The sequence below is a fragment of the Gavialis gangeticus genome, unplaced genomic scaffold (assembly GCF_001723915.1).
Source record: "Gavialis gangeticus isolate Ggan-Ray unplaced genomic scaffold, GavGan_comp1, whole genome shotgun sequence".
Classification (NCBI taxonomy): domain Eukaryota; kingdom Metazoa; phylum Chordata; order Crocodylia; family Gavialidae; genus Gavialis; species Gavialis gangeticus.
This window is the reverse complement of record NW_017729002.1, coordinates 17461626-17474157: the sequence shown is the minus strand read 5'-3', so window position 1 is coordinate 17474157 and position 12532 is coordinate 17461626. Positions and strand designations below refer to the sequence as shown.

The following is a 12532-nucleotide window of genomic DNA, read 5'->3' as shown; positions in this document are numbered from 1 at the left end:
ACCTACACTGAACACCTTCAAGAGCAAATTGGATGCTTATCTTGCTGAGATCCTATGACCCCAGCTGACTTCCTGTCCTTTGGGCGGGGGGCTGGACTCAGTGATCTTCCGAGGTCCCTTCCAGCCCTAATGTTTATGAAATCTATAGCAGACTTGATTAATTGAGTCCGCTCCAACACATTCTAGTTAGAATGTAATGAGCACATCTATGTGCACCCTTGTGCTTAAGAGCATGCCCCTTAGAGAAAGGCATTGGAGACACTGGCCACATCTACACAAGATACTGACTGTGCAGTAGCCCATGACTACCATGCAGTAGCATCACGTGGCAGAAAGCATGATGCGATGCTGCGCAGTAGTTTTGGGCTACTGTGCAGGCAGCATCATGAAAAAGCCGTTTGGCGATGCTACTGCACAGTAGGGCTGTGCAAAGCTTCAGTTCCTGATTCAATTGGGAAGAGACTTGGCCCAATTCAGTGGCTGAATCTCTGAATCTGAGTCGAATCAGAGGACCCTTTAATTTCTCAGAATCAAATTGAAACCCTCTGAATTGATTTGGAGAGATTTGGAGATTGACATAGAGACAACTTTAAATGTTTTTTCTGCGTACCTCTAGGTAGCAGGCAGGTGAATGCTGCGATGCTCAGGTGCATGGAGTGTCCCACAGAAGCATGGCGGGCCCCCCCAGCACGCTCAGCAGCAGACCCAGAAGTGGACCAGAAGCATTTCTGGTCCACTTCCGGGTCTGCCGAGAAGCGCACGGGGGGCCCACAACTCCTCAGCTCAGTGAATGGTGCCTCCTGGGGTGGGTACCTGGGGTCCCCCTGAGGCCAATTGCTGAGCCAGGAAGAGACAGGGGGTCCCTCCAACTTCCTGGCAGACCCAGAAGTGGACCAGAAGTACTTCTGGTCCACTTCTGGGTTTGCCACCGAGCACATGGAGGGCCCCCCCCACACTTCTGAGTTGCAGAGTTCATGAGCTCTACCTCAAGGTATGCAGAAAAAACTTCCAAAGCTGTGTCTACGTCCGAATCACTGATTCTCCAAATCAGCATCGAGTCTTCAAATTTGGATTTGGCCGAATTGAATCAGGGACAGCGATTTGAATCAACGAATTGAATCACTGACCTGATTCGGGCCAAATCCAAATTGAATAGCGCCTGCTTCGCACACCCCTACTGCACAGCAATGACGGTGCAGTCAGTGTCTCAGTTAGATACAGCCACTGAGTCTAGTCTGGGTGGAGATGTGCTGCCATCATTTTTAGGAAACTAGGGTTGCAGGTGTTTTCAAGGAGACGCCTTCTGTGAGGCCTCTGGTCAGAAAACCCTGTTTTTGTCTTGGATAACTGTGTCCAGTTTCCTGTCTCTGAGGAAACCTCTGGTCTGAGGTAAGTTTACTAAAAAAGGTTGTGATTAAGTAACTCTATTAGTAAGTCTTGGAATTTCTGAACGCTGCTCAGTATGTATTACAGCCTAGTTTCAGGAAGTGCACTCGTGTGTTGTGTTTATAAGTGGTCTTCCCAAATTGAATGGACAATACCCTGATGCCAGTGAGAGGGTTAATCTGGTTCAGTTTGCAGCTGCCAACTTATTTAAGAGCTCCTTGACACAGGCAGCATTTTATAACAAGGTTTTATAATCTGCATATACTGCCATTAATTGTGGATGAGGTCCAAAATATTGACCTTGATCTAGACAAGCACCGAAGGTTCAGTCTTGGCTTCTTGAAAAATTTCCTTTTTCCCCATAACAAGCTTATTCATAATTCAGGTTATGACCACATCCTCTCCAATTTTTCAGGAAGACGACAAAATGCTCTCCAAAAAATACCATCAGCTTTGGAATTATTTTCCTACAGAGTCCCAGTAGATTGATCTGAAATGCCTACTGCAAGGCTTATATAATTTTTCAGGCCTTTGGGGAAACATAAAGAGAGCCTTGAAGCAGCAGTGTTCTGTTATCAGTTGTAAAATCTTGTTTTCCAAATCTAGGAAGCAAAATTTCATGTTAAATACAACAAAATACTAAGTTATACATATATAAAATATATGTTTTAAATAATATAACAAGTAAAGTTATTTATACATAAAATATAATTTTAAAAATAATAAAATGTAACTGCTGTAAAATTTGGGCAGCTTCTAAGTCTACCAAACACAGCAGTGTCCCTTTAAATTAATAGTGATGAAATTTAGGACAGGAGAGTTCCACAACATGGGTTTGGTTAATAGCAAATAAAATCGAAAAGTGTTATAACTAAGTATGCAAAGTAATGCTTCTTCAATTTATTTTTAGTAAAGGATTTTTTTTAATGATGCAGCTAAATCAAGAACCTGTACATTGAAAATGTACATTATTTTTTGTCTCTGTTCTTTTCCCCTACTGCAGTTCCAGGAAGAATGCATGCAATAGTTCAGAGCCAAATGATACAAAGAAGCCAGCAGACCTGATTGGTCAGGAAGTAATACTGGTTTTCTTTCTTTTGCTCCTTATGGTTTGGTTTCTGAATCGGGAGTTTGAAGTCAGTTACCGCCTTCTCTACCATGGAGATGTAGAAGCTGATCTTCATCGTACCAAAATACAGAGCATGAGGGATCAGGCTGACTGGTTGTTAAGGAATATTATTCCATATCATGTGGCAGAGCAGTTGAAGGTCTCCCAGAGTTACTCCAAAAACCATGACAGCGGTGGAGTAATTTTTGCTAGTATTGTGAACTTCAGTGAGTTCTATGAGGAGAACTATGAGGGAGGCAAGGAGTGCTATCGAGTCCTGAATGAACTGATCGGGGACTTTGATGAACTGCTGAGCAAACCACATTACAGCAGCATTGAGAAAATCAAAACAATTGGGGCAACATACATGGCAGCTTCAGGACTAAATACCTCTCAGTCTCAGGATAACAATCATCCACACGGACATTTGCAAACCCTTTTTGAATTTGCCAAAGAAATGATGAGAGTGGTAGATGACTTCAACAACAACATGCTCTGGTTTAATTTTAAACTTCGTATTGGCTTTAACCATGGCCCCCTCACTGCTGGGGTCATTGGCACCACCAAGTTGTTATATGACATTTGGGGTGATACCGTTAACATTGCTAGCAGGATGGACACTACTGGAGTGGAGTGCCGGATACAGGTGAGTGAAGAGAGCTACCGTGTCCTAAACAAGATGGGGTATGACTTTGATTATAGGGGGACAGTCAATGTGAAGGGGAAGGGTCAAATGAAGACATACCTTTACCCAAAATGCATGGACAATGGGATTGTGCCACATCACCAGTTGTCTATATCTCCAGACATTCGAGTTCAAGTGGATGGCAGCATCGGGCGGTCTCCAACTGATGAGATTGCTAATCTGGTGCCTTCTGTACAGAATTCTGACAAGGTATCTCATAGCTCAGATAACAGCTCAGAACCCAAGGACATGCTTCCTTCCTCCAAAAGGCTCCAAAAAGATTCAGTGAAAGCAGAAGACAGATGCAGGTTTGGAAAAGCTGTAGAGAAAAATAACTGTGAGGACACAGGAACTGAGGAGGCAAATGAACTGACAAAGTTAAATATCTCTAAGAGTGTATGATGCAGTGGCAGAGAGCTGCATGATGTGCTCTGTCCATAGAAACACAAAGACATTTGCAGTTGGCTGTTTTCTTTTTTGAAGAAAGACATTCTCAATGCCTGGGTTGTACGTTTGTTTTCCTTTCTGCACCTGATGCTGTGTAGATCACAGTTCTTCAGGGCTCATTTTCATCCATCTTTCCTCCATGCCCCTTAACCCTCACCCCAAATGCCCCAGCTCCCTGTGTAAACATCTTTTAGCTGAGAGGAGAATATTAAGTGCCTTCAGATATACTCCATCGAACTCCCTATCAAGGTACAGAAGCCCCAAGTAAAATTATAGTTTTGGGTATCTCTAATTTAAAAAAAAAAAAGTTGTGGTTAAGATACCATTTTTATTATTGTTTCCTGCAAAACACTTTTTTTGGATAATGCAACTCCTTGGGTTTTTTATATCTGTATGAATAATATTTTACTCTTATCAGACCTTTTCTGTGTAAATACACGGACAGAATGTATGTGTATCTACCATATGAGACTGAGATAAAAAGTGCCAGTAATGTACCACATGAGGATGTTTTTAACAGATTCACAGGAGTTTAAGGCTGGAAGAGGGGATGACAACATTTTGCTTTGTTGGGCTGGAGAAAGAGTTGAGTTCCACAGTGGCTCAGTGTTTGGACACAGCAAGCCAGTCAGCTGCTGTTAACTTCACTCTCCATTACAATTGCTTTGATCAAACGTAGGTGTCATTGTGTGCTTTGGATATATTGCTTTCCTTACATCCAGCAGGTCATTGCTATGTGGGTATGGAAGAAGGGTTTGGACTTCACCAGCTCTCAGGATAGGGTTCCAAAAGCAAACAAATTACTGTTAAAATTTCTGCAATCCAAGTCTCAGGTATTTTCATTTTGCCCCCCTACCCCATTGGAATTTGTGAGGTTCTAGGTCAAGCTGATATCTCCTAAAGCTGGTCTAGTTTCAGAGAGAACATATAAAAGTTCTGGGGTTACAATGTATTTATTTATTTATTTATAATTCTATTTTTTTTCATTTTGTTTTTGAGAAGGTTTTAGGATTAACAGGGGTGGTAATTAGTGTAATGAAAAGTAATTAGATATCCATTAGTGTTTCAGCCTTCAAACTACCAACCACTCTGAGGATGTTACCTGGGAAATGTTTGTTTCAAAACTGGTGAGACCATTAAAGACTCCAAATGCAGGCTTATTCTGATAAAACCCAGCTTCCCTCCTGAACCAAATTAATGGTGCTGTACAATATTTTTCAGAATTTGCCCCTATCCTTTGCTTTTGAAACAGGAAATATAATGCTTCCCATGTGCCTGCTAAAGCAGGAATCAGGATGGAGTCTCGTTGTCGTGAGCTGATAAGCACAAGAATATACTAATCCTACAACAGACTTTGTGTTGCAGACCCTGGTGTCTGCAGAAGAGGACATCAGTGGGAATCTGTGTGGACATAGGGTCTGTCTGCACAGAGCAATTGCAGGATAGGGGGCTTAGATTAATAGATTGTAAGGCCGGGACCTCAGAAGATTATTGGGTCCAGCCCCCTGCACCAAGCAGGAAAGATAACTGAGGGTCAGGTGACCCCAGCAAGGTGACTGTCTAGTCTCCTATTTGCCTCTTCCATAGTTTAGAACACTTATTTCTATTTTTATTAACTGAATGACCCACTTTGGATAACATTAAACATTGTAAAGTTCAATTTAGACAAATACTAGCTGCATCAAATAATATTTATCCCCAAATAAATTCACTGGCTGTGGGAAATATGGGGACATGGGGAAATGCAGAGCTGTTTTGCCTGCATGTTCATATTTTTAAATTAACTTTCCATCTTCAGTCTGAAGAAGTGATTTAACATGGAAACTATAATATATTTACACTCGCTACTTTTTGTTCCTAATGTGACTCTAGTGTTAAAATCATAAAAAGAGCCCAAGCTCTCACTTAGCTGTTTGAGATGCTATCTGCAATCCAACTTTAGTACCAGCTTCTTAAGTTTTTCTCATATTTAAATGTACAGGGTTTTGGTTTTGGATCCCAGTTGTATTAAACATTATTCTATATACTCTTGTTACAATAACAGCTCTTTTTATGTTTCAAAAATCCTTGATTGCCATGGTAGCTGTTTAACATGACTGAAGTGTTAAAACTTCCAGCAATGAACAACATCAAAAAACCTATACTGGGCATTTAACTTCCACCCTCATACAGAGAATACTCTATGCCTGATTTTGATAGTTGCTGCCAAGCAACAGTGTCATAGTTTTGGGGTTTTTTTTCTCAGTGTGAAGGTGCATAACATCCTTCATTGTCAGTAACTATACATTTTGTCTCTTTTTTTCTTCTGTGTACCTTTAAGATGAGTGTAATGCACTCTGAGACATACTCCTAGAATCCTCTTCAGAATTTTTATTTCAGTTTCTTAAATAATAACTGTTGCTTTTCTTCTAGTGGAGAAGTTGTTATTGTCCGAGATTGTTTACATGCCAGAGTATGTCTCTTGAAGTTGCTACATCCCTTTTTCACCCCATTTATTCTTTCTGATTTTGATGGCCTAGGTAGGTCCAGTGATTAAATGGTATTACTCGTATTATTGGTATTAAATGGAAGTTAATTTTAGCAGTGTTAGCAGCTGAGCCATCGAGCTGTGACCATGTCTTATTTCTAACTTAAAATACCATGCAATTATTATACTTCTACCCATCACAATCTTGCATCTACAAGAGATATACACACTGAAACTAGATGCAAGGGAACAGTGTAGTCCAGGGATTGGAACAGGACTTGCCACTGAGAGAACCTGTTTTTAATTATTACAGTAGTTATTTTTCAGTACAAAGGCTTACAAAATGAATAAAGCCAGTGGTTAGTCACTGTGTTTTACCACATGTGTATTGTTAGTCTTCTGGTAACATCAGGGTACTGAAATGGTTGCATAACTTAGTAGTATCATGGCCACCTTTTCTTGTGCCATTATGCAAGTAAAATGGCTGAGGACAGAAATATGTCTGGGCTCTGAAAACAAGAGATGTTCTCTGTTCTTGCGCTGGATTTGTTCTGTGTAGTGATAATATCTGGATTAAGTGCAGCTAACATTATTTGGCTTCAAAATTTAATGTCCGTGAACAGTGTACCTCTGTTAGCTTATTGCCATGAGAATGACAGCACCTTCACTTCTTCATCTCCGAGATCTTGAATTTTTGTATGCAATTCAGAAATAAAGCTATCGCTGAAATAGTTTTAATGGGTGAGAATTTTTAAGGCTCAAAGGACAGCTAAGGATTCTTCTGTTGAAGTCAGTGGGAGGTGCATACCAAACTCTCATTTGTGCCTTTGAAAAGTTGTGCCAGTCCTTGCATAAATAAGGGATCTGTGGATGTTCTTAAAAACTGTCTCTGTGCCTCAGAGTCAAAAGACAGTCCATGTTGCACATTTGTTTGCAGTAGGTTAGTATAAAAGATTTTTACAGAATACTTTGTGTCTGATCTGCTCTTTGCACCATAGTTTTAAAAGAAACATAAATAATGTAAAAATTCTTCCTTTGGCCATGTAACCTTAAATGGATATTACAAAAAGTTAGTGCCTTGTTTTCTCTTTTCTATATTTTAAAATGAGTTAAGGCAGATTACTGTAGAATCACCAAGAAAAAAAAGGTTGTTAAATGTTTTCATGCCTGGATGTTGTTCTTCAGCCATCAGTCTCTTTTGAGTGGTACTAGATTTTAGACAGTGGAGGAAGATGCAACCTTTCCTTAATCTTCTGGTGATCTGATACAGTTGGTCTGTAAGACAAAACTGATTAGCTCCTTATTCAGTGCAGCTAGTGCTAAAGATGCTAGCTGCTAGTCAGCAGCTCCTGCTTTCCCCCTAATATTCTTAGTCCAGACTTAACCTTGGAATTTAATGGGGCTTTGAGATGGCATAGGATAGAGACAGGTTGATGGAGTTGTAAAAAAGGGCTAAACAACCACATCTCTCACTCTTCTTTTGTTTAACACAAATTTGCCAACACTGACAGAGCTTCACAGAAAGCATTACCTCTGAATCTGGGCATGGTTCATTATAGAAAAGAGGGATCTGTGAGGAAAGAGAAAAAGAAATATTAGCAAAAATAAACTATACTTCCAAGTGTGTGAAGACTTATCACTGGATTGAGGAAAGTCTTTTAGGATGCCTGTAAACTTTTGTATTTTAAAATCACATAACTTAAATTTGTTTCCTTAACTTCCTTTGATACTGAATTTTCAAATGATTTACAATGTCAGGACAAATGTCAAATATCATATGCTGCTCCCATGTAAAATACGGAAGGTGAATGATTATTCTTAAATAGTTGATGTCTTTATTTTGCTCTGTTGCAAAGCATGTGCAAAAAGTACCAGTGAGAGATTATAAATATGCATGCATGAAGTTGGTCGTAACCTGATCAAATTTTTGTCTAAGATTTTTTGCCTGGTTTCAAGATTTTCTGTTTTCTCTCCTTTCAGCTGCAATCTTCTGTATTATGCATGAAAGGATATGTGGAGGGGCATTTCCCCCCAGCATTGAATTATATTTTCTATTTTAACAGCAGTATTTTAATTTCTTTGGTGTCAGATCATGTATTCATAAAGAACTTTTTTCCTCCAGCCTGTCTTCACTACTGTTTTAGTCTCTAACTGGACTCCCTTGTTGAATAGGATTTATTTGCCGTGTTCTTTTGTTAATGCTAATTTGTCCAGGAACGATTTTACTTCTGTACTGTTGATTTCCTATCTTTTTTATTCCTTACCTCACTTTGAGCTGCTTTTCTGCAGTTATAGAACAACATCGCATCAAAATTGTTCAGTTGGTTATTACATTCTCTTTATGAAGAATATATTTGGCCTCACAACATAAAAACACTGGAGTATGACACTAAGTCCGAGCAAATGCAATCTGAGGGAGTGTAACATGAAGTGAAATTGCTAGCAGCATGGAATCTCACTGAAGCAAAGTTCAGATGGGCCCATGTTAACAGAAACGTTCTCAAGGAACCTGCAAAGACAAACGTACAATATGAAACACATTTACAGAAAGTGCAAGCTTTGTTTCATAGTGTTTGAGACTCCCCATATTAAAATTACACTGTGGCAATAGCTGTTATTTGATCACTTCATTCCCAGTCAATGAAATACGTAATGCTGCTTCAATTTCCCATCTGTAGAAGAAAAGGTAATAAAGCTTCAGAAAAACATAGCTGTTTTCTACAGCAGATGTGCCTAAACCATAGCATGTAGAAACTCACTGGTGACATGATGATGGTTCTCCCTTTCCAGCAATTTAATTTAATTAAGAACAGCTAAAAATACATAAAATTCTTATAGCCATTTTTTGTAGATACTACAGGTCTCTCTTATGATTATGAATGGAGTGGAGAGGACTTTCATATTTACAAGCAGGAAAGGAGGAGGGTCCATATGGTGAAAAAATTAAGCATCACAGTTCTACAGCATAGTAACAAGGTAAAATAGTTCCACTCTTAGGTTACACATGCAGCCAGGAAGATGGACAAAACTTAGACCTCAGAACATTTTTGAGACTGAACTAATAATAACTTTGACAGTTGAAAGGTGCAGTGTTTTTGAAGGAAACTGCAGGGAACAGGCTCTTATTCCAGAAAAAGACTTTTTCAACTCTCTACACACCTATTCTCTAGACTATAATGGAATATTTTTCTTTTTTTGGTTCTGGGGCAGCATCCCACTGAGTAAATCCAAATGGCAATGCAGTATTACTACGAATATTCATTACTCATGGCTCTGAAGTTTTCAACATCCCTATAGTACTAAAAATCATAAATTATAGACTATATTTTCAAAAAATAATAACCATTCACCAAAATGAATACCTACAGACATACTATATGCCTGTAGTTTTATTCAACTGGCCCATTGTCTGAGATATTCTCAGTTAAGAAATGCAGTATCATGCACAAGGTTAAAAATCAGTGGATTTATCTAAGAGAAAGGGAAAACCTACTCTGCTTGTATAAATATGGAATAACCAGAGTAACAGTGTTCTAAGACACGCCCTCTCGTCATATAAGCAGGCATATCCCCAGAGAAAAGTTATACAAGTACATGCACACATCTTAAGTCAGCAGGCATAGTCTGAGGATAAGATGTGCCATACTAAGAAGCTGACAAGAGCTAAAAATCTGTTGAATCTGATAAGTCAGCCACTTAAATACAAAGTATATTGTTTTGATGTCTTTTTAAACTTTATGCCACCCTTGAAAGGAACTGAGGTCCTGCTAATGTGATGGTGATCGATAATATGAGTACATGACACGACATGCTAAACTCAACAAAATGCCTGGAAAACAGAGAAGAGAAACATAATCAGATGTCTAGTTGTTTTAAAGGCTGAGTTTTATTCATAAGTTTTATTTTCCTTGCTTGTAAAATTTAAGTAAAATATGAATCTCCTTTATGCTAAAGTCCCATAATACCCTCTCTGTTAGGGTAATGGGGCCTTAGAGTTAACGTATGCTATGGTAATGTAATTTATATCCATTTTCAAGCCCCTTGGTCCTCCCAAAGATGGCTACTTAGTATCAATGAGATTCGGGCCCCCAAAACATACTTTCTTTGCTTTTACTAATGTTGTTTAAAGGAGGCCACTGAGCAAGTTTTTGATAGACTCAAACAAATGAAACATTTTTTTACCAGCCATTCAATGTATTATGGGATTGAGGAAAAGGATGTACAGGTGGTATCACTTGGGTGCCTTCAGAGGAAAAAGAATTGAACTCTAGGAGAAAAAAAAGTTCAGGTATTTATTTTTAAAGTCTTTGCCAGGATTAAATTTCTCATCAGGTCTGCTGTTAACAGAGATGGCTGCTAATTTATACTTCCATGCTTAAATGTTATGTATGCAAATATTCCTTCTTAGTAGCTAAGGAGAGATGTCTCCACTTGCAGTTAGGATGGTATTTTGAAAAGGGACTGTTAGAGAAGGATACTTAACACTTTGTCCCCTTGTCTTACTTGCAGAATTTTAAACATTCCTGGTATGCCTAATGTAATGGCCTAATCCAAGCCTACTCAAGTCAATAAGAAATTTATTTTATTTATTGACTTCAGTGTGCTTTGCTTCAAACCCAAAATGAGGAAAAGAAATAGAGGTAATGCATTTTAAAGCAAACTATGCCACATGCAATGCATTTAATGCCTTCAACAGCAGCTGCCTTATATGAACAGCTTCTAATCATAAATCAATGCAGGAGAGTGGGTTATTTGAGTTCGCCAGTTACTGAAAGCTGTCTTACGGCTAGTGTCTGTTCTCTGCAACTTAGCCTTGACCCAGCTGTGCATGATCTGCTTTGTTCTTTCTTTGTTTTTTTGGTTTGCTCTAATAGCACTTATTTTGATCTTTAGAAAGACAATTTGGTGAATCTTAAAAACTGCACAGAAGGAAATGACTTTGGAAGGATTCTTTTAAATTTTAGTTTTTGGCCATAAGTTCTAACTGGTTTGTATTTCATGGCTACCATCAGCAACTTACATACAGTAGAAGTGTGGACTGAGTCATGGCCTAAAGAATTGATAGGAGTTTTTCAGCTCTATGGTTTGTGAATGTTTATATACCTTCTGACCTACCCATAATTCTGGGAACCATAATTCAAGTGACATCAAAGCAATGGGACTTTCTAAAATTCCCTTCACACACTCTCGCAGTATCTTTTCTAATAATGTTAATTATTTTTAGATGTTGCACAAATACTTGTTTACAGTTTGAAGACAAATTCTAACCCATGAATAGTTGGAAGATGCACTACAATTTACATGGATACATGAGTACATGTGTGCACAGTATGAAATACTGCCCCTACTGAAACCAACAAAACTTGCCATTGACTTCAGTAGGGCCAGAATTTCACCCATTATATGGTCAGTATTTATAGATTTAATTCCATCTTTCTGTTTTCTTATGAAAGTTGCCAAATCATAAGGGCTAGAACCATTTCTACAATATTTGGGGGGGCCTTTTCTAAATCATTTCCCAAAGCAATACCTGCTACAGCACCCGGCACTGCTTCAGACTTGACAACAGCCCTTCTAATGCTAACAATGTTTTTCTATTAACAGGTACTGGTGTAACAACCCACACTTACTAAAGAAACGTTCACCGAAATTTAACTTCCCATATTACTACCACAGCAGTTTTCCAATGCCATGTTATGTATATGCAGCACTGGGGACTCTCATAACATGTTTGGGGAGAACAACTTTAAATTTCAGCAGTAATAAAAAGAAGTAATAGTAATAAATCAAAAGCCAAGAGCCTTAACTAGTCCTAACAGCTATTTAAAGACGGTGGCAGATTCATAAGGAAGGTTGGACAGAATTTGCCTACATGATAAATGGAGGGCATCTCCTATTACTGGGGTGGTGATAACCATATTCTAGGCTGATAAACCCCTGGGCCAAAATTACTGAATTAACAGGGAGTAGATAGAAGTTGTGAATGCCCTCCCTGCATACTGGCCATCTGGGCAGGATAAACACCACACTCTCACATCCCATGTGATCTGTTCTATATGGCATGATCTGTTCTAAAGCTTTTAAGGCAAACAAGTTACATATAATTGGAAAAAATAACTATGTATTCCTCAAGAGCAAAGTGAAGGAGCTAGAAAGAGTAGAAGCAGTTGGGTCAGTAGGATGGGGATGGAGGGGAAAGCTGAGGTAGCCTGGTTTGCTATAGGCATATGGATGTGGCACTTGGAGAGGAGTAGCTAAGCAGAAAACAGATTTGTGTGCTATAGAGTCATTATGCAAATTAGACATCTTAGCCAATAAGAACAAGGAAATGTACATAGAGAAATTAATTGTACTGTTATGGTTCATTAACTGTGCTGCTTCCCTTAGCCCTGATTGAGAAGATTATCCTTCAGCATAATTACTCCCAAATGAGTTTGTA

The 12532-nt window shown here is 38.8% G+C and overlaps 1 protein-coding gene across 1 annotated transcript in view; it reads left to right on the top strand.

The window, feature by feature from the left end:
* ADCY9 (adenylate cyclase 9) overlaps nt 1-7910 on the top strand; it is a 264451-nt gene extending 256541 nt beyond the window's left edge. Inside the window, exon 10 of the mRNA XM_019507552.1 lies at nt 2390-7910. Coding sequence (XP_019363097.1) covers nt 2390-3581 — 1192 coding nt within the window. The 3' untranslated portion in view covers nt 3582-7910. The remainder of the gene's footprint in view (nt 1-2389) is intronic.
* The last annotated feature ends 4622 nt before the right edge of the window (nt 7911-12532 follow it).